The following is a 22,508-nucleotide window of genomic DNA, read 5'->3' as shown; positions in this document are numbered from 1 at the left end:
TCCAAATAACTTCACAGATCTTCATTGTAAAGGATTTAAACACTTTCTCATGCTTGTTCAATGAACCATAAACAATTATTGAACATGCACCAGTGGAACGGTCGTTAAAACACTAACAGCTTCCAGACGGTAGGCAATTAAGGTCACAGTTATGAAAACTTAGAACACTAAAGAGGCCTTTCTACTGACTGCTCATCTGCGTGAACGTGCCTTAGGCATGCTGCAAGGAGACATGAGGACTGCAGATGTGGCCAGGTCAATAAATTGAAACGTCTGTACTGTGAGATGCCTAAGACAGCGCTACAGCTGATCGTCCTCACAGTGGCAGACCACGTGTAACAACACCTGCACAGGATCGGTACATCCGAACATCACACCTGTGGGACAGGTACAGGATGAAAATAACAACTGTCCGAGTTATACCAGGAACACACAATCCCTCCATCAGTGTTCAGACTGTCCGCAGTAGACTGAGAGAGGCTGGACTGAGGGCTTGTAGGCCTGTTGTAAGGCAGGTCCTATGGGTCGCCTATGGGCATGAACCCACTGTCGCTGGACAAGACAGGACTGGCAAAAAGTGCTCTTCACTGATGAGTCGCGGTTTTGTCTCACCTGGGGTAATGGTCGGATTCGCGTTTTTCTTCGAAGGAATGAGCGTTACTGTACTCTGGAGCGGGATCGATTTGGAGGTGGAGGGTCCGTCATAGTCCGAGGCGATTTGTCACAGAATCATCGGACTGAGCGTTTTGTCATTGAAGGCAATCTCAGCACTGTGCTTTACAGGGAAGACATCCTCCTCCCTCATGTGGTACCCCTTCTGCAGGCTCATCCTGACATGACCCTCCAGCATGACAATACCACCAGCCATACTGCTCGTTCTGTGTGTGATTTCCTGCAAGACAGGAATGTCAGTGTTCCAGCAAAGAGCCTGGATCTCAATCCTATTGAACACGTCTGGGACCTGCTGGATCGGAGGATGAGGGCTAGGGCCATTCCCCCCAGGAATATCCGGGAACTTGCAGGTGCCTTGGTGGAAGAGTGGGGTAACATCTCACAGCAAGAACAGGCAAATCTGGTGCAGTCCATGAGGAGGAGATGCACTGTAGTACTTAATGCAACTGCTGGCCACACCAGATACTGACTGTTACTTTTGTTCCCCCTTTGTTCAGGGACACATTATTCCATTTCTGTTAGTCACATGTCTGTGGAACTTGTTCAGTTTATGTCTCAGTTGTTGAATCTTGTTAAGTTCATACAAATATGTACACATGTTAAGTTTGCTGAAAATAAACTAAGTTGACAGCGGGAGGACATTTCCTTTTTTGCTGAGTTTACAACAGAGATTGTCAAGGGTTGGGTTTTAATGGTCAAGGCGGATGTTACCTTGTTTTTAAAAATGTTTATGCTCCTAATGAGGGTACAGAGCGTATTGCTGTATTTGATCAAATAAAGGAAACCTTAAGACAGTGTGACCAAGAGGTGTGTATGGTTTTAGAGGGGGACTGGAACTGTACTGTGGATTTTACTATTTGCCTATCTGATCTATTAACTGAGTTTGAGCTTTCTGATATGTGGAGAGTAAGGAATGCAAAAGTTAGGCGGTACACATGGTTAAAAGTTAATGAAGGTGGTGTCAGTGCAGCAAGGTTAGACAGGTTGTATGTATCTGATCACTACTGTAGTAGGGTTGGAAGGTTAGACAGGTTGTATGTATCTGATCACTACTGTAGTAGGGTTGGAAGGTTAGACAGGTTGTATGTATCTGATCACTACTGTAGTAGGGTTGGAAGGTTAGACAGGTTGTATGTATCTGATCACTACTGCAGTAGGGTTGGAAGGTTAGACAGGTTGTATGTATCTGATCACTACTGTAGTAGGGTTGGAAGGTTAGACAGGTTGTATGTATCTGATCACTACTGTAGTAGGGTTGGAAGGTTAGACAGGTTGTATGTATCTGATCACTACTGCAGTAGGGTTGGAAGGTTAGACAGGTTGTATGTATCTGATCACTACTGCAGTAGGGTTGGAAGGTTAGACAGGTTGTATGTATCTGATCACTACTGTAGTAGGGTTGGAAGGTTAGACAGGTTGTATGTATCTGATCACTACTGTAGAGGGGTTGGAAGGTTAGACAGGTTGTATGTATCTGATCACTACTGTAGTAGGGTTGGAAGGTTAGACAGGTTGTATGTATCTGATCACTACTGTAGTAGGGTTGGAAGGTTAGACAGGTTGTATGTATCTGATCACTACTGTAGTAGGGTTAGAAGGTTAGACAGGTTGTATGTATCTGATCACTACTTTAGTAGGGTTGGAAGGTGTGACATCACTCCTGTGGGTTTCTCTGATCACCATAATGTGTCTGTTGATATTCACTTGTCCTGTCCACGAAGCTCATCACCTTATTGGTACTTTAATGTTAAATTGTTACTTGATGTCATGTTTTGTGAAAAATGTTGTTTTGTAAAAAATGGAGGGTTACTAAATGGAATTTTGAGTCCTTCAGACAATGGTGGGAGGTTGGGAAGACCCAAATACAAGTGTTTTGTCAACAGTATACTGCTCTGTCTCGTATTGAAGTTAAAGAGACTATCAGGGCCCTTGAACAGGACATCAAATCTATTGAATTGATGTTGCTCAGTCAGAATGACCCCGGACTAGTCATGAACTTACAGAGACATGAACTGAGGTTGTTTCTACATGAAAGAGTGAAGGGTGCCTAAATTAGGTCTCGCTTTGCTACCCCAAGGATATGGATGCTCCTAGCACTTTTTTTATATAACCTAGGGCAGTCGACATTACAATGCAAACTGATGGTCTGCCTTCGTCTCCTGATGGGAAGGTGACCACGGATGACAGTGAAATGCACCAACATGCCGTGGACTTCTACTCTGCCCTCTATACGGCGGAGGTTTGTGATTCTCTGTGTACTGAACAGCTGTTACATGGACCTCCTCAATTGGGCCCCGAGCAGAGAGTTGATTTGGACTCTGACATTACTCTCCAGGAGCTGTCTACAGCAGTTATGCAGCTCTCATCAGACCGAGCCCCTGGCATCGATGGTTTACCATCTGAGTTCTATAAGCAGTTTTGGGGGTATTGGGGGGGGTTTATGAAATGGTGTGTGAATCTTTTCATAAGGGTTCTCTTCCTGTATCCTGTCAACGTGCTGTGCTTTCATTGTTGTCAAAAAAGCGGGATTTGGCTCTTCTAAAAAATAGCTGACCTGTTGCATTGCTGTGTGCAGAATATGAAATTGTATCTAAATGTCTCTCAAACAGGTTGAAGAATATCTGGGGCTGTTAGTCCACAAGGACCAGTCTTACTGTATATCTGACCATACTATTGTTGATGTTTCTAATAATGTTCTAGCCATTTGTAAACTGTCTGATGTGAATGTGGGTTTAATTTATTTGGATCAGGAGAAGGCCTATGACCATGTGGACCACCGGTACTTGTTCGTAACAATGAAGGCCTTTGGGTTTGGGGATGTTTTTTGTCTGGGATGATTTTACTGTATGCTGGGGTCTCATGTAAGGTGAAGGTGGGGGGTGGTTAGAGTTGCCCCATCCCCATCCAAAGGGGTATCAGGCAGTGATGCCCAAATTTCCGGTCTGTTATATTGTCTGGCAATTGAACCAATGCTTTGTTTTTTAAGAGCAAGGCTTACTGGTTTCTCCGTGCCAGGGGTTATGAAGAGTCCCACGATTGCACTGTCTGTGTTTGCAAATGATCATCTGTTTTCAGATGATTTATTACAGGAGGTGAGGTTAACCTCTCGAAGCTAAAGTTTCCAAAACTGTCAAAATATTGTCTGTGAGTATAACAGAACTGATATTGCAGGCGAAACCCTGAGGAAAATCCAATCAGGAAGTGCGTCTTATTTTGAAACCCTTCCCTTCTGTTCCTATGCGTGCCTGTCCTTCATTTAAAGGGATATGAACCAGATTCCGTTTTCTCTGGCTTCCCTAATGTGTCAACAGTCTTCAGACATAGTTTCAGGCTTTTATTTAAAAAAATGAGTGTGAAAGATCACATTGCGTAAGTGGATAGGTGGGGGCTCTCAGAGTGAGTTTTTGCGCTACAGAGCAAAGCCGCCATTGTTCCTCCCGCTGTTATTGAAAAACCTGCACACTCGGTTGATATATTATCAAATATATATTTTAAAAACTACCTGAGGAATGATTATAAAAAATGTTTGACATGTTTCTCTTGACATTATGAAGACTATTTGGAATTTCCGTCTGCGTTGTCGTGACCTCTCTTTCCTGTGGATTTCTGAACATAACACTACAAACAAACGTCTGTATTTTGGGTATAAAAATAATCTTTATGGAACAAAAGGAACATTTGTTGTGTAACTGGGAGTCTCGTGAGTGAAAACATCCGAAGATCATCAAAAGTAAACGGTTAATTTGATTGCTTTTCTGATTTTCGTGACCAAGCTTCCTGATGCTAAGTTTATATAATGCTATGCTAGGCTATCGATAAATTTACACAAACGCTTGGATTGCTTTCGCTGTAAAGCATAATTTCAAAATCTGAGATGACAGGTGGATTAACAAAATGCTAAACTGTGTTTTGCAATATTGCACTTGTGATTTCATGAATATGAATATTTTCTTGTAATATTATTTGACGGTTGCCGACGAAAATGATCCCACGACAGGGATGGGTAGCGTCAAGAAGTTATGGTTCTCTCAAACACTCTAAAGGTGTATTAGGGGACCTCCTCAGCAAGAGTCAATTGGGGAAAGAGTGAAGCGCTGTGGGCAGGTCAGCTTCAGACGGGGTCCTCTCCACGGCTACCAGGGGGGATTCAGTGGGGCAGAGAAGGGATGAAGACTTTGTGGGGTTGACTTTGTGTGGGGTTGACTTTGTGTGGGGTTGACTTTGTGTCTTTCAGAAAAGGAGCTGGGAGGGTGTAGTGGAGAAAGTGTGTGCCAGACTGTCAAGGTGTAAATGGGTGTGACCCCAGCTGTCTTATAGAGGAAGGGTGCTGGTAACCAATAATCTAGCTGCCTCTACCCTGTGGCACAGACTAATGATTTTACAGCCATACAAGAGCTTCAGTGGACCCTTGTCAATTTATTTTGGTCTGGACAACACTGGATTAAAGCTGTAGCCCTGTACCTGTCACTGCACGAGGGTGGGCAAGGCCTGGTGGACAAGGTCTGGTGGACAAGGTTTGTTGGACATTTCTTCAAGGATCATGGCTTTCTGGCTTCAAGCAGCCCAGAGACTGTTTTACTGTGACGGTTCTAGCTGGGTCCACACAGCCTGTACATTGATGAGGAGAGCGAGCTGTTTGGGTTTAGACAAGCACCTTTTCCTCTTAAAGCTGGAGGGGGTTATTTGTCTGGCTTGACTCCATTTTATGAGTCTTTTATGCAGGCTTTGAGAGTTTTTGTCAAGTCCTGTCAGGCCGTCTTTTTGAAGAGCGTCTTTTTTACAATACTGCCATCCAGTCCCGTGTTCCGGGTTCAGCCAGCCTACGTTCATGCCTGTTAGGCGTGGGGTGTACTAAGCTGGGTCATCTGATGTGGAGCAGGAGCAGATTGTTGGAGGAGCAGGGAGAAAGAGGGGGGATCTGATCATCTCACCTACTGAGGAAGGTCGTAGCTGAGGTCTGTAATAACTTGCCAGTAATTCATCGGCAGTATGTGACTGATACTTCCAATTCTGATTGGTGGACAGAGGGTCTGGATTATGTGTTCCCTGTGCTGAATGTTAGTGCTGCGGTGGGGGCATTAGAGGTGGACAGAGGGTCTGGATTATGTGTTCCCTGTGCTAAATGTTAGTGCTGCGGTGGGGGAATTAGAGGAGGACGGAGGGTCTGGATTATGTGTTCCCTGTGCTAAATGTTAGTGCTGCGGTGGGGGTATTAGAGGTGGACGGAGGGTCTGGATTATGTGTTCCCTGTGCTGAATGTTAGTGCTGCGGTGGGGGTATTAGAGGAGGACAGAGGGTCTGGATTATGTGTTCCCTGTGCTGAATGTTAGTGCTGCGGTGGGGGTATTAGAGGTGGACGGAGGGTCTGGATTATGTGTTCCCTGTGCTGAATGTTAGTGCTGCGATGGGGGCATTAGAGGTGGACAGAGGGTCTGGATTATGTGTTCCCTGTGCTGAATGTTAGTGCTGAGGTGGGGGCATTAGAGGTGGACAGAGGGTCTGGATTATGTGTTCCCTGTGCTGAATGTTAGTGCTGCGGTGGGGGTATTAGAGGAGGACAGAGGGTCTGGATTATGTGTTCCCTGTGCTGAATGTTAGTGCTGCGGTGGGGGTATTAGAGGTGGACGGAGGGTCTGGATTATGTGTTCCCTGTGCTGAATGTTAGTGCTGCGATGGGGGCATTAGAGGTGGACAGAGGGTCTGGATTATGTGTTCCCTGTGCTGAATGTTAGTGCTGAGGTGGGGGCATTAGAGGTGGACAGAGGGTCTGGATTATGTGTTCCCTGTGCTGAATGTTAGTGCTGCGGTGGGGGTATTAGAGGAGGACAGAGGGTCTGGATTATGTGTTCCCTGTGCTGAATGTTAGTGCTGCGGTGGGGGTATTAGAGGTGGACGGAGGGTCTGGATTATGTGTTCCCTGTGCTGAATGTTAGTGCTGCGATGGGGGCATTAGAGGTGGACAGAGGGTCTGGATTATGTGTTCCCTGTGCTGAATGTTAGTGCTGAGGTGGGGGCATTAGAGGTGGACAGAGGGTCTGGATTATGTGTTCCCTGTGCTGAATGTTAGTGCTGCGGTGGGGACATTAGAGGAGGACAGAGGGTCTGGATTATGTGTTCCCTGTGCTGAATGTTAGTGCTGAGGTGGGGGCATTAGAGGTGGACAGAGGGTCTGGATTATGTGTTCCCTGTGCTGAATGTTAGTGCTGCGGTGGGGGCATTAGAGGTGGACAGAGGGTCTGGATTATGTGTTCCCTGTGCTGAATGTTAGTGCTGCGGTGGGGGCATTAGAGGAGGACAGAGGGTCTGGATTATGTGTTCCCTGTGCTGAATGTTAGTGCTGAGGTGGGGGCATTAGAGGTGGACAGAGGGTCTGGATTATGTGTTCCCTGTGCTGAATGTTAGTGCTGCGGTGGGGGCATTAGAGGAGGACAGAGGGTCTGGATTATGTGTTCCCTGTGCTGAATGTTAGTGCTGCGGTGGGGGCATTAGAGGAGGACAGAGGGTCTGGATTATGTGTTCCCTGTGCTGAATGTTAGTGCTGCGATGGGGGCATTAGAGGTGGACAGAGGGTCTGGATTATGTGTTCCCTGTGCTGAATGTTAGTGCTGCGATGGGGGCATTAGAGGAGGACGGAGGGTCTGGATTATGTGTTCCCTGTGCTGAATGTTAGTGCTGCGGTGGGGGCATTAGAGGTGGACAGAGGGTCTGGATTATGTGTTCCCTGTGCTGAATGTTAGTGCTCCGGTGGGGGAATTAGAGGTGGACAGAGGGTCTGGATTATGTGTTCCCTGTGCTGAATGTTAGTGCTGCGGTGGGGGCATTAGAGGTGGACAGAGGGTCTGGATTATGTGTTCCCTGTGCTGAATGTTAGTGCTGCGGTGGGGGCATTAGAGGAGGACAGAGGGTCTGGATTATGTGTTCCCTGTGTTGAATGTTAGTGCTGCGGTGGGGGCATTAGAGGAGGACGGAGGGTCTGGATTATGTCTTCCCTGTGCTAAATGTTAGTGCTGCGGTGGGGGCATTAGAGGAGGACAGAGGGTCTGGATTATGTGTTCCCTGAGTGAATGTTAGTGCTGCGATGGGGGCATTAGAGGAGGACAGAGGGTCTGGATTATGTGTTCCCTGTGCTGAATGTTAGTGCTGCGGTGGGGGCATTAGAGGAGGACAGAGGGTCTGAATTATGTGTTCCCTGTGCTGAATGTTAGTGCTGCGGTGGGGGCATTAGAGGAGGACAGAGGGTCTGGATTATGTGTTCCCTGTGCTGAATGTTAGTGCTGCGATGTGGGCATTAGAGGAGGACATGGGGATGCTGCTTTTCTTAAATACCCCGGAGCTGGGGGAGTTAAAGGAAGTGGGAAAGAAGGCCATGTACAAAATCTGTAAAAGCGTCCCGTGAGTCTTCCCTGGAAGGGGTAAAACCGACGAGGTGTTTCGTCCAGGTGTCTCCCCAAAAGGCTGTTGGCAGTCTTTACACAAACTGCCAATTGATAAGAGGACAGCTGCCCTTCAATGGAGGATAATACATGGAGCCATAGCCACCAACATGCATCTGCTACATTTGGATCCTACTGTTGGGGAAGGGTGTCCATTCTGTGCTGAGTCTGAAACTCTGGCACATCTGTTCTTACAGTGTCCCAGGTTGGTCAGAATGATTGACCTGATCACTAGCTGGTTCTCAGCTCTTGGGAGAGGTATTCTCTTCCCAACAGTTTATATTTGGGCTTAAGTACAGGTTTAGTCGAAGGGATGCAGTTATTTTTCTACATTTTGTGTCAGGGCAGCTAAATTAGCAATATAAAAACACAAAAGAACAGTATTTGGGGATAGGGGTCTGTACATGTGGTGGGAATGAGGCAGTAGGGATGACCAGGATGTTCTGTTGGTATGTGCGTGAATTGGACCATTCTCCTGTCCTACTAAGCATTCAAAATGTTACGAGTACTTTTGGGTGCCAAGGAAAATGTATGGAGTAAGAAAATATAAATAGTAAAGTAAAGTACAGATACACCAAAAAATGTATTAAATAGTACTTCCAAGTATTTTTACTTCAGAACATTTGTCACGCCCTGACCTTAGAGATACTTATTATTCTCCATGTTTGGTTAGGTCAGGGTGTGACTCGGGTGGGAAATTCTATATTTTCTATTTCTTTGTTTTTGGCCGAGTGTGGTTCCCAATCAGAGGCAGCTGACTATCGTTGTCTCTAATTGGGTATCATACTGTTTTTCACCTGAGTTTGTGGGATCTTGTTTTCTGTTTAGTTTCTTAGCCTTACAGAACTGTGCGCTTTCGTTTTTTTTGTCTTTGTTATTTTGTGTTGGTAAAAAGACGATGTATGCCTACCACGTGTCACATTCTGACCATAGTTCTTGTGTGTTTTCCTTGTTTTAGTGTTGGTCAGGACGTGAGCTGGGTGGGCATTCTATGTTGTGTGTCTAGTTTGTCTATTTCTATGTTTGGCCTGATATGGTTCTCAATCAGAGGCAGGTGTTAGTAATTGTCTCTGATTGGGAACCATATTTAGGTAGCCTGTTTTGTGTTGGGATTTGTGGGTGGTTGTTTCCTGTCTTTGTGTTTTCTGCACCAGATAGGACTGTTTCGGTTTTGTATTTTGTTCATGTTCAGTTTCTGTTATTAAAGAACCATGAACTCTAACCACGCTGCATTTTGGTCCTCCTCTCCTTCACAGGAAGAAAGCCGTTACAGAACCACCCAACCACAACAGGACCAAGCAGCGTGGTGACAGGCAGGAGCAGCGCAAGGAGGAATGGACAGAGAGAGATGGGGAGAAGTGGGCGGGGAAGGGAGAGATGGGGAGAAGTGGGCGGGGAAGGGAGAGATGGGGAGAAGTGGTGGGGACAGAGAGAGATGGAGAGGAGTGGAGGGGGGACAGAGAGAGATGGAGAGGAGTGGAGGGGGACAGAGAGAGATGGAGAGGAGTGGAGGGGGACAGAGAGAGATGGAGAGGAGTGGAGGGGGATGGAGAGGAGTGGAGGGGGACAGAGAGAGATGGAGGGGGACAGAGAGATGGAGTGGAGGGGGACAGAGAGAGATTGAGTGGAGTGGGGGGACAGAGAGAGATGGAGTGGAGGGGGAACAGAGAGAGATGGAGAGAAGTGGAGGGGGACAGAGAGAGATGGAGAGGAGTGGAGGGGGACAGAGAGAGATGGAGGGGGACAGAGAGAGATGGAGTGGAGGGGGACAGAGAGAGATTGAGTGGAGTGGGGGGACAGAGAGAGATGGAGAGGAGGGGGGGGACAGAGAGAGATGGAGAGGAGTGGAGGGGGAACAGAGAGAGATGGAGAGGAGTGGAGGGGGACAGAGAGAGATGGAGGGGGACAGAGAGAGATGGAGTGGAGGGGGACAGAGAGAGATGTAGAGAAGTGGGTGGGGCAGGGAGAGATGGAGAGGAGTGGAGGGGGGACAGAGAGAGATGGAGAGGAGTGGAGGGGGACAGAGAGAGGTGTAGAGGAGTGGGGGGGGGACAGAGAGAGGTGGAGGGGGGACAGAGAGAGATGGAGTGGGTGGGACAGAGAGAGATTGGGTGGGGCCAGGAGAGATGGACAGGAGTGGAGTGGGGGGGGTAGAGAGAGAGATGGAGAGAAGTGGGTGGGGCAGGGAGAGAGAGCTCTTAGATCCTCTGTCAGAACAGGGGCTTAGGAGGACAGAGAGGGAGAGAGGAGAGGGAGTGTAGAAGAGGCCCTTCAAAGCCTAAAACACACATGACGGAGTGTGTATCTCTGTGTGTATCTCTGTGTGTGTCTGTGTGTGTTTGTGTTCTGTGTGTTCTGTGTATGTGTGTGTTTGTTCTGTGTGTGTGTGTTCTGTGTGGCCAGTTGGTGCAGTCGACATTAAATCAAAGTTTAAAAACCTCCCTCTAGACATTGTCCGGGCAATACAGCGTTTTGTGTGTTTACATAAGGGAAATGTCCCCCAACATCACCCAGACATAGAGAGAATGAAAACTAGAAGAGGGAATTGTCTACAGGCCTAAAGCTTGCTGTCATTTACAAGGATGATTTGACGGTGATTTAAAAAAATAAAACTAATATTTAAAAAACACCCCACATCAGCAAATCAGGAACCACAGATCGTCCACATCTAAATGGTGCCCCGAAGACATTCATTTTACTGAATCAACCTCACATTTAAGAAAGATTGGCTCGACAGAAAATCAGTGAGAGAGAAATGGAACTCACAAAAATACTTATATTTCTGTCTCAAACCCCCCCTCTCTCTATCCCATCTCGTTCTCTCCTCTCTCACTCTCTCTCTCTATATCTCTCTCTCCATCCTTGAGGCCTGCGGGCCTGATGATGTTTCGAGACATAGAAGCTCTGTTAATATGCTGTTGTGTTAATTACAATGTCACTCTCACTGACACTCTGCTTCTTCCTGACAGCACGACTGGGTCAAGACAGCATATACTGGTCAAGAGAGGTCGTGTGTGTGTTTGTGTATGTCAGGAAGTCTAAACAACGAGTGTTAACAGGTAGTGTTAACAGGTAGTGTTATCAGGTAATGTTAACAGGTAGTGTTATCAGGTAATGTTAACAGGTAGTGTTAACAGGTAGTGTTAACAGGTAGTGTTATCAGGTAATGTTAACAGGTAGTGTTAACAGGTAGTGTTATCAGGTAATGTTAACAGGTAGTGTTAACAGGTAGTGTTATCAGGTAATGTTAACAGGTAGTGTTAACAGGTAGTGTTATCAGGTAATGTTAACAGGTAGTGTTATCAGGTAGTGTTATCTGGTAGTGTTAACAGGTAGTGTTATCAGGTAGTGTTATTGGGTAGTGTTAACAGGTAGTGTTAACAGGTAGTGTTATCAGGTAGTGTTAACAGGTAGTGTTATCAGGTAGTGGTAACAGGTAGTGTTAACAGGTAGTGTTATCAGGTAGTGTTAACAGGTAGTGTTATCGGGTAGTGTTATCGGGTAGTGTTAACGGGTAGTGTTAACGGGTAGTGTTATCAGGTAGTGGTAACAGGTAGTGTTAACAGGTAGTGGTAACGGGTAGTGGTAACGGGTAGTGGTAACAGGTAGTGTTAACAGGTATTGTTATCAGGTAGTGTTAATAGGTAGTGTTATCGGGTAGTGTTAACGGGTAGTGTTAACAGGTAGTGTTATCAGGTAGTGGTAACAGGTAGTGGTAACAGGTAGTGTTATCGGGTAGTGGTAACGGGTAGTGTTAACGGGTAGTGTTATCGGGTAGTGTTAACGGGTAGTGTTATCGGGTAGTGTTAACAGGTAGTGTTATCAGGTAGTGTTAACAGGTAGTGTTATCGGGTAGTGTTAACGGGTAGTGGTAACAGGTAGTGTTAACAGGTAGTGTTAACAGGTAGTGTTATCGGGTAGTGGTAACGGGTAGTGGTAACGGCTAGTGTTAACGGCTAGTGGTAACGGGTAGTGGTAACGGGTAGTGTTAACGGGTAGTGTTATCGGGTAGTGTTAACGGGTAGTGTTATCGGGTAGTGTTAACAGGTAGTGTTAACAGGTAGTGTTAACAGGTAGTGTTATCAGGTAGTGTTAACAGGTAGTGGTAACAGGTAGTGTTAACATGTAGAGTTATCGGGTAGTGTTAACAGGTAGTGTTAACAGGTAGTGTTAACTTCTTCGAGATAGGGGCCGCTCTTTTAATTTTTGGATAAAAAAACGTTCCCGTTTTAAACAAGGTATTTTGTCACGAAAAGATGCTCGACTATGCATGTAATTGACAGCTTTGGAAAGAAAAAACTGACGTTTCCAAAACTGCAAAGATATTATCTGTGAGTGCCCCAGAACTAATGCTACAGGCGAAACCAAGATTAAGTTTTATACAGGAAATGCCCCAGATTCTGAAAGCGCTGTGTTCCAATGTCTCCTTATATGGCTGTGAATGCGTCAGGAATGAGCCTGCCCTTTGTGGCGTTTCTCCAAGGTGTCTCCAGCATTGTGACGTATTTGTAGGCATATCATTGGAAGATTGACCATACGAGACTACATTTACCAGGTGTCCGCCCGGTGTCCTGTGTCGAAATTATTGCGTAATCTTTAGGTCCATGCGCCATTCCATTTCTTCGGAAGAGAAAGTCAACTGTCACAATGGATTTATCGTCGATAGATATGTGAAAAACACCTTGAGGATTGATTCTAAACATCGGTTTGCTATGTTTCTGTCGATATTATGGAGTTAATTTGGAAAAAAGTTAGCGTTTTAATGACTTAATTTTCGTTTTTTTTTCTTACCCAAACGTGATGAAGAAAACGGAGCGATTTGTCAACACAAATAATATTTTTGTAAAAACTGAACATTTGCTATCTAACTGAGAGTCTCCTCATTGAAAACATCTGAAGTTCTTCAAAGGTAAATTATTTTATTTGAATGGTTTTCTGGTTTTTGTGAAAATGTTGCATGCTGAATGTCAGGCAGAATCCTATGCTAGGCTATCAATACTGTGACACAAATGCTCGTTTGGCTATGGTTGAGAAGCATATTTTTGAAAATCTGAGATAACAGTGTTGTTAACAAAAGGCTAAGCTTGACAGCAAATAGATTTATTTCATTTCATTTGCGATTTTCATGAATAGTTAACGTTGCGTTATGCTAATGAGCTTGCGGATAGATTTACACAATCCTGGATACAGGTTTTTTTCGTAGCTAAACGTGACGCAGAAAACGGAGCGATTTGTCCTAAACAAATAATCTTTCAGGAAAAACTGAACATTTGCTATCTAACTGAGAGTCTCCTCATTGAAAACATCTGAAGTTCTTCAAAGGTAAATTATTTTATTTGAATGCTTTTCTGGTTTTTGTGAAAATGTTGCCTGCTGAATGCTAACACTAAATGCTACGCTAGCTATCAATACTGTTACACAAATGCTTGTTTTGCTATGGTTGAGAAGCATATTTTGAAAATCTGAGATGACAGTGTTGTTAACAAAAATCTAAGTTTGAGAGCTAGCATATTGATTTCATTTCATTTGATTTTCATGACGAGTTAACGTTGCGTTATGGTAATGAGCTTGAGGCTCTATTCACGATCCCGGATCCGGGATGGCTCGTCGCAACAGGTAGTGTGATCAGGTAGTGTTAACAGGTAGTGTTGACAGGTAGTGTTGTCAGGTTGTGTTAATAGGTAGTGTTAATAGGTAGTGTTAATAAGTAGTGTTATCAGGTAGTGTTAACAGGTAGTGTTATCAGGTAGTGTTAACAGGTAGTGTTAACAGGTAGTGTTATCAGGTGGTGGTAACAGGTAGTGTTATCGGGTAGTGTTAATGGGTAGTGTTAACGGGTATTGTTATCGGGTAGTGTTAACGGGTAGTGTTATCAGGTAGTGTTATCTGGTAGTGTTAACGGGTAGTAATATCAGTTAGTGTTATCTGGTAGTGTTATCGGGTAGTGTTATTGGGTGGTGTTGTCGGGTAGTGTTAACGGGTAGTGTTAACAGGTAGTGTTATCAGGTAGTGGTAACAGGTAGTGGTAACGGGTAGTGGTAACGGGTAATTGTAAACGGGTAGTGGTAACAGGTAGTTGTAACGGGTAGTGGTAACGGGTAGTGTTAACGGGTAGTGTTATCGGGTAGTGTTAACGGGTAGTGTTATCGGGTAGTGTTAACAGGTAGTGTTAACAGGTAGTGTTATCAGGTAGTGTTAACAGGTAGTGTTAACAAGTAGTGTTATCAGGTAGTGTTAACAAGTAGTGTTATCATGTAGTGTTAACAGGTAGTGTTATCAGGTAGTGTTATCATGTAATGTTAACAGGTAGTGTTAACAAGTAGTGTTAACAGGTAGTGTTAACAAGTAGTGTTAACAGGTAGTGTTAACAAGTAGTGTTAACAGGTAGTTTATCTACCCTCCAATCCCAGAATGTGTAATCTTGCCTTTAAAAACCAGTCAATTCAAGACTTACATGGAAATTCCAATTCCAATTCTCTTCAATGGTTTTCAGAATTGACTGGAATTCAAATGGAATTGGCCCCAACCCTTGCCCCAGTTCTAACCAAGCTGGCTAATTTAGACAGAACTGGGCACAAAGGAGCAAGAAATAGACAAAGGAAGAGTAACTAGATGACTCCAGTTGAGAGAGATGTGGAGAGACAGGCTGCCATGTCTTGTCTAACTGTGTTGTGTTCCGGAATGTTACAGAACTTCTTCAGACAGTGACTCACAAGAGGTCAACCCCAGTCACAAGGTCACGCTCTGACCCCCTTTCCTTCCTCCAATCACAGCCAGTGATCTGTCCTCAAATTACCCAGCAGCCCCTGCACTCTGCCTCTCACCGACCCCGCCTCAGCTGCACGTCTCTTTTGTGCAAACAGAGAGCTGCGTTCAGGGTCTGGAGACTGACAGTTAGGGTGACCTGGCCGACCTTGAGACAGACTCACCTCCTCAGGCGAGAGGGAGCTGCTGCTGTCACACACCCACACACTGTACATGGACACACACGTCAGCCCGCTAGGCTTGACCAAGAGTCAGTGTATCTCCAGACAAACATATCCTCACTGCCATCTCCTGTTCATCCCCAGGGGAAACGCACGCAAGCGCACACACACACACACACACACACACACACACACACACACACACACACACACACACACACACACACACACACACACACACACACACACACACACACACACACACACACACACACACACACACACACACACACACACACAGGTGAAGGAAATCTTTTCAATATATAGATGGTCTTCATATGTCTAGGTCTAAAACGGTCTCAACTGCTCTGTGCATCGAGGCTTTTAGAGAGGTTCTGGGATGAAGGACTTTAGGTGTTGTGGTCAGTTCAGGGCATCTGAACATCACATCATGTTTCATAGACAGCACGATCGTAAGGACAAGTTGTCCCTCTTTAGTGGTACATTCCATTACAAATGAATATCAGAGATGGACACAGCCTACTGTGTAGCCTACCTGATCCAGTTTCCAGTGGAACTCTGCAGGTCTGAAGGTGTCCACCTGGATGAAGTCTCTCCGGAGCAGGAAGACCAGACGACAGTTATGGACGTAAAGGGAGTAGTGGTGTCTGTTCATCTCTGGAGAGGGGATGAGGAAAGAGAAGAGCACGTCAAGGTAACACAGCTTCCCTAAAATTACCACAATCTTTGACTTAAGACACCTTCTCTTAAGTGAAGATAAACCCATTCATGTCAGTAGACCACACGCCTTATTGATAGGTCACACCTACCACCATTAGAACACATCCATTCAATGTTCCCGCCCCTCTCCACACAGCCCTTCCCAGTTTACTTCTCTCCCAGCCACACCTCTCTCTTCCCTCCCAACTTCCTTCCCCTCTTCTAACCTGTCTTATCAGAGTTGCAGAGCAGGGTCTCTTTCTCCGCCCTCAGTCCAGGATTGGGTCCATGCTTCATCCATGTGGCGACGGTGAACTGATCAGTCAGGTTCTGTGGTACCACCTGGTCCGGAATCTTCGCCGCTTGCCGCCCGTCAAACCGGAAGATGAGGTCGCTGTCCCGCTCACTGTCCGTCACCAGGGACGCCGTCCAATTGGTGGAGGCGCTGGGGGCGGGGAGAAGGTCTGTGCTGCCCGACGAGGCCCCTGGGTAATTGTTGCCATGGGAACAGATAGGGAAGCCCAACAGCAAAGAAATAGAAATCAACACAGATATACAGAAGGTTCAGACTGACCTTGGATATGATCACTTATGAACAAGCCAAACGCCCAGGCTTAATGTATAAATCGATGTTCAGAGATTGATAGTGGATGTGAGTATTGATTTGTGACAAATGAAACAGACTTTCAGAGGTAGGAGTGGATGAAAGACATCATAAGAAATGGCCTACAGTACATACTGCTTTATCTATCACCGTGGACACTAAGAAACCTACAGAACACCATAGTAAAGCAAAGAAAGAAGGGATGGCTGGAATTAATTTCATGTTCTGTGTTTATCGAGTCATAATTCCCCACACAGCCAATCAGACAAGCTATTACAAAGAAGGAGAGACTGTTTTTTGATCCTTTCACAGGAAAATAAAAACCGATCAGTCAAAACTCTTGTTAAATCAATTTATCCTCTTTCCCTTTCTCCCCCCTCTCTCATCCTCCCCCCTCTCTCTCTCTCTCTCTCTCTCTCTCTCTCTCTCTCTCTCTGTATGTGTTTTCTAAGCTCACTCCATCATTCTCAACATCTTTTTTTCCTGAAAGATTCTTGTTTTGTTAATGTCTTCTTGATAAACATAATTCTTGCCTTGTCACAGTGCTCCTCTGTAGCACTAACATGTCCCCACTAAGATACAGCTCTATTGACTTGTGTGCCCTCCCATTATAATAGTGAAGGTCTTATAATCCTTGTTAGGTCCTTGTTACACAGGCATAGCACATTAATAAATGGTTTATAACAGCTATGACACAGTGATGGTGGTACCTCCAAAACACAGCAAGGCTCCAAATAAACCACATTGATACAATATGATCCATCGCTCTGCTATATCTCTCCATCCAGACAGACAATTGAAACATGCATCTGTTCATTTTATGCTAATAACAGGACATTAGAGTATTAATTCATGTTTTTTTCACTTGCCTGTCTTTAAAGTCTGTTTCTCCCCGACTGCTGTTCATGGCTGTGTAGAGGTTTTGACTTGCAGTGATTAGATTCTGGGAGTAAATAGATGCGCGGTGCCCTGCCACCACGGCCACCACCACCACCGCCGCCGCCGCCACCATCGCCACCACCACGGCCACCGCCACTACCACCGCCAACACCACCACTGCCATCGCTGCCACCACCGCCGCCACCACCACGGCCACCGCCGCCATCTCCACCACCATCGCCACCGTCGCCACCGCCGCCATCACCATCGTCACCACCGCCACCACCATCGCCACCGTCGCCACCACCATCGCCACCGCCGCCATCACCATCGCCACCACCGCCACAACCATCGCCACCATCGCCACCGCCTCCACCATCGCCACCACCATCGCCACCACCGCCACCACCACCGCCACCACCGCCACCACCATCGCCACCATCGCCACCACCTCCACCATCGCCACCACCATCGCCGCCACCACCGCCACCGCCCACAATTCTGTTTGCAGATGTCTTTGTACATTATCTCAAATTGATTGTGCTTTAAAAAAGCAATTACAATTGATTCTATTTGGTATCAGATAATGATTATGGGAGGCTTTGAAAAGGCTCTTTAGCGGTAAACCATTCATACAGAGGGAACTGGGTGGGAGAGGGTGAGGGAGGGAGTTAATCATTCAGATAAGGGTCTGACGATGACTCCCTCCACCCCCCACCACCACCACACCTCGCTGTGTGCAGAATGAAAGCTTTAGTGGCTCCGTTAGAGCTGATGTTTCTCTGTCATGTTCTCTACACAAACACGGAGGTGTAGACAGGCTCTTCACTGAGGAGACAGCTAGCTCAAGCTAATACTTTCGCTCTGTCACGTCATTAACAGCAGCAGAGCTTCATTTAACACAGCTTTACCAACAGACAAGAGAAAGAAGACCTGGTCTGGGGAGTTTAACTGGTGGTTTTATTAAGTTCTCTACAGTCTGATGATTTTTGGGAGTGGCTCTGTTCTGTTATGCAACGAATATCTACTTGTAAATAAAGTGAAATGCTTCGACTAACTTATGGCCATTTATAGAGAAATACACTATACGTCAAATGAGTGGATTTAGCTATTTCAGCCAAACCCGTTGATGACAGGTGTATAAAATCACCCACACAGCCATGTAATCCCGATAGAACAAACATTGGCAATAAAGTGGCCTTACTGAACAACTCAAGGACTTTCAATGTGGCACCATCATAGGATGCCACCTTTCCAACAAGTCAGTTCGTCAAATTTCTGCCCTGCTAGAGCTGCCCTGGTCAACTGTATGTGCTGTAATTGTGAAGTGGAAAGAGGAGCAGCAACAGCTCAGCTGCAAAGTGCCACACAAGCTCACAGAATGGGCCCACAGAGTGCTGATGCACATAGCTCGTAAAAATCATCTGTGCTCGGTTGCAACATTCACTACGAGCTCCTAACTGCCTCTGGAAGCTACGTCAGCACAATAACATTTTGTCGGGAGCTTCCTTAAATGGGTTTCCATCAGTGTTGTAAAGTACTTGAGTAAAAATATTTTAAAGTACAACTTAAGTCGTTTTTTGGGGGTATCTGTACTTTACTATTTATATATTTTTTAAACTTTTACTTCTACTTCACTACATTCCTAAAGAAAATAATATACTTTGTTTGTAAATGATGCTGAGTGTTGGGAGCGTGCCCCTGGCTATACATTTCTTACGTCCGTTGTTGGAATGAGACCAAGTTGCAGCGTGGTAAGCGTACATCTTTCTTTATTTTGATGAGAGAATAAAAAAAAATAAAAAAAATAAGTAAATAGATACACGACTGTCAAGTTCTGCAGGCTATACAGCAACTAACAAAATCAAGATCCCACAAACTCAGGTGGGAAACAGGCTGCCTAAGTATGATCCCCAATCAGAGACAACGATAGACAGCTGCCTCTGATTGGGAACCACACTCGGCCAACAAAGAAACAGACAAACTAGAATGCCCACCCAAGTCACACCCCGACCTAACCAAACATAGAAATAATAAGGCTCTCTAAGGTCAGGGCGTGACAAAATAAAAAAAAAAAAAATAATAAAATGATGCTGTCTGGTTTGCTTAAAATATAAGGATTGTTTTACTATTTATACTTTTACTTTTGATCCTTAAGTATATCTTAAAAATATCTTAAGTATATTTAAAATAAAATACTTTTTTTTACTCAAGTAAAATTTTACTGGGTGACTTTCAACTTTTACTTAGTTTTACTCAAGTATGGCGATACAGTACTTTTTCCACCAATGGTTTCCATGGTTTCCAGCAGCCACACACAAGCTTAATATCACCATGCACTATGCTGGAGTGGTGTAAAGGTCGCCTCCCATGGACACTGGAGCAGTGGAAACGCGTTCTCTAGAGTGACGAGTCACACTTTACCAGGAGATTGCTACCTGCCCCAATGCACAGTGCCAACTGTAAAGTCTGGTGGAGGAGGAATAATGGTCTGGGGCTGTTTTTCATGGTCTGGGCTAGGCCCCTTAGTTCCAGTGAAGGGAAATCTTAATGCCACAGCATACAATGGCATTCTGTGCTTCCAACATTGTGGAAACAGTTTGGAGAAGGCCCTTTCCTGTTTCAGCATGACAATGCCCCTGTGCACAAAGCGAGGTCCATACAGAAATGGTTTGTCGAGATCGGTGTGGAAGAACTTGTCTGGCCTGCACAGAGCCCTGACCTCAACACCATCGAACACCTTTGGGATGAATTGAAATGCCGACTCCCAGATGAGTGAAGGTGAAGTTATAGCAGCAAAGGAGGGACCAACTACATATTAATCCCATGTTTTTAGAAGGAGATCTTTGACAAGCAGGTGTCCACATACTTTTGGTTATGGAGTGTATGTATCCCATGAGGTACGTACCACAGAGTTTCTGCAGGGACTTCTCCGAGTAGGTCTCTCGGTCGCAGCCCTTCCCAATATGACTGGTCTGTAGCTCTACCGTGGTCCTCACTGAGGAGAGAAGCCCTCCACACGTCTCCAGATTCATCTTGGGAAACAGCTGTTTGCTGCCTGTGCCTGGCTCATAGTCCACTCTTTTGTCCCAGCCTAGGAAAGATACAAGACACAATTGTTAGGAATGGGGGAGTGTGTGTGTGTGTGTGTGTGTGAGAGAGAGAATGAGAGCGATCTTGGGGTGTTAAAATGTGGTCCTTTGAACAGAACAACAGGTGACAACAGGCATTGTCTGATCTATTCTTGTTTCAGATTATGTTAACTTCTACTCGTTTCTCCAGATTTCCGTGTGATTTTCACAATGCATGTTCTTGTGTCCATTCCTGCCTTGTAGGTCCCCCATAAAAACGTGACAGCCCATTTCAGAGTTGTATGCAGTCGATTAAATGTCTAATAATGTGACTCAATGGCGCTATCCACTGTACATTTCTGGACTCACTAAATCACTATGGCATGAATAAAATGTAGAGAGTGTTCAACTAGACCATTTCTCTCACAGTTCAGTGTGTGTGTGTGTCTTCTAATCACCTTGGTTACTACATGCTCTTGTGTGTACAGTATGGTGTGTGTGTATTTGTGTGTTTTTCAGTTTGGGTATTTTGAGATACACTGCATTTCTATGTGTGTGTGTGGTGCGCTGTGTGAATTCGTAGTGTCTATTCAGCAGTGTCTGTAAGAGAAATAGGCAGACAGAGAGAGGCAGGTAGAACGAACCAGGCAGACAGAGCTGAACATAAACCTGAACTGAAGGCAACACTGATTGGATAAGAAGGGAATCAGCTAATCGCTGCCCTCTGGACTGTTACATCTGTCATGTTCACTTCCTCAAACACACACACACACACACACACACACACACACACACACACACACACACACACACACACACACACACACACACACACACACACACACACACACACACACACACACACACACACACACACACACACACACACACACACACACACACACACACTCCTTTATTCTGCATTTCTTGCTTTTTATCAGTTCAAAAAATGACTTGGCAAGTTTGGGTCTTCAGAGCCCATATTCCTCATCATATATTAGTGCTGAGTGATTGGTGCTATTTGATTTCGGTTCAGTTTCGGTTAGATTCTAAAAAAAATATTCAGATGTTGTATACGATACCTTAGCTTTATTTGAGGACTTTATTATTTAATTTCAAATCATCATCTCATTTCTATAGAGCTGCTGCCAATGCTGTCTGAAAAAAAAACAATATTTTAGTAGTTCTTCAAAGTAAATAAGGCATACTTTTATGACTTCTAAATACAAACTAGGCCTACAGTAGATCATGTATTCACAGGTAGAGATTGAATTGAATGTATTTTGGATAACAGACATATACAACAAAATGTACAATGTGGACCCAGAGGATATCACTTGAAAATACTAATTAAAACGATTGTATCCAAAGTAGTCCTTGATGGTAAAAACAATAACACATATAATGATTAAAAGACAAGACAAAATTACACACAACCATAAATACATTCATTTATATTGACATCCTAAAAGTGTCACTAGTCACAGCACTTCTCCCTAACCTTAAAAATCAACAATATTTCATTTCACATTAAAGCAATCTATTAATTACACATCATACCGATCCTTCAAATAAATACACCTGACCAGCAGTAGGGGGCACAAGGCGGAGTGGAGTGGTTTCTCTTCAAATATCTGCCTGCTTTTTAAAGGTTTATTTCGGTTAATCACTCAACACTATCATATAAATTCATATTCCTGCTCATAAAGGTTCCTATACAGACTCATTACGACATGACCATACTCATATAGAGGATGATTGAGGTCAGCGATGGCAACGTGGTGAATGTGGGGCCTTACTGGGACTTTGTGTGACTGAGCTGTTCCATTTGTGTTCCTGCTAAATAATTTACTTCTATTCATGAGGCACGGCATGGTGCCACTGCTCAATCTGCCTTGCACCGTGCTACAAAAAAAAAACACGTACACACAGACACACACACAAACACAGACAGAGACACACAAACAAACACACACCGCGAATCATACTGTTAGCGGTAGTGTGAGTTTCCGGTAATAGGAAGCTATTCCGTCGCTGCAGAGATCTTTATTTTCCACGGTATGCACACTGCAGGACTCACTGAGGGAGAGAGGAGGGGGCAATGTAGTGAACATTATGCCATAATCCAGTCCGTGCATTAACACTGTGGGATTTCAGTTCCATGTTTTACAGTAGCCGGGTGGCGGGAGGCATATGCCATGTG

The 22,508-nt window shown here is 45.0% G+C and overlaps 1 protein-coding gene across 2 annotated transcripts in view; it reads right to left on the bottom strand.

The window, feature by feature from the left end:
- Nucleotides 1-22,508, bottom strand: part of LOC118373793 (calsyntenin-2-like) — a 516,795-nt gene that overhangs the window by 71,388 nt on the left and 422,899 nt on the right. For both annotated transcript variants that reach the window (XM_052511588.1, XM_052511644.1), the window contains 3 exons: nucleotides 20,143-20,328; nucleotides 15,979-16,236; nucleotides 15,588-15,709 (listed from right to left, as the gene is read on the bottom strand). In XM_052511588.1, coding sequence (XP_052367548.1) covers nucleotides 15,588-15,709; nucleotides 15,979-16,236; nucleotides 20,143-20,328 — 566 coding nt within the window. The remainder of the gene's footprint in view (nucleotides 1-15,587; nucleotides 15,710-15,978; nucleotides 16,237-20,142; nucleotides 20,329-22,508) is intronic.

This window comes from Oncorhynchus keta, chromosome 1 (genome assembly GCF_023373465.1).
Source record: "Oncorhynchus keta strain PuntledgeMale-10-30-2019 chromosome 1, Oket_V2, whole genome shotgun sequence".
In the NCBI taxonomy this organism is placed as follows: domain Eukaryota; kingdom Metazoa; phylum Chordata; class Actinopteri; order Salmoniformes; family Salmonidae; genus Oncorhynchus; species Oncorhynchus keta.
Note: the sequence above shows the minus strand (reverse complement) of the source record. Positions and strands in the feature narration are given on the sequence as shown.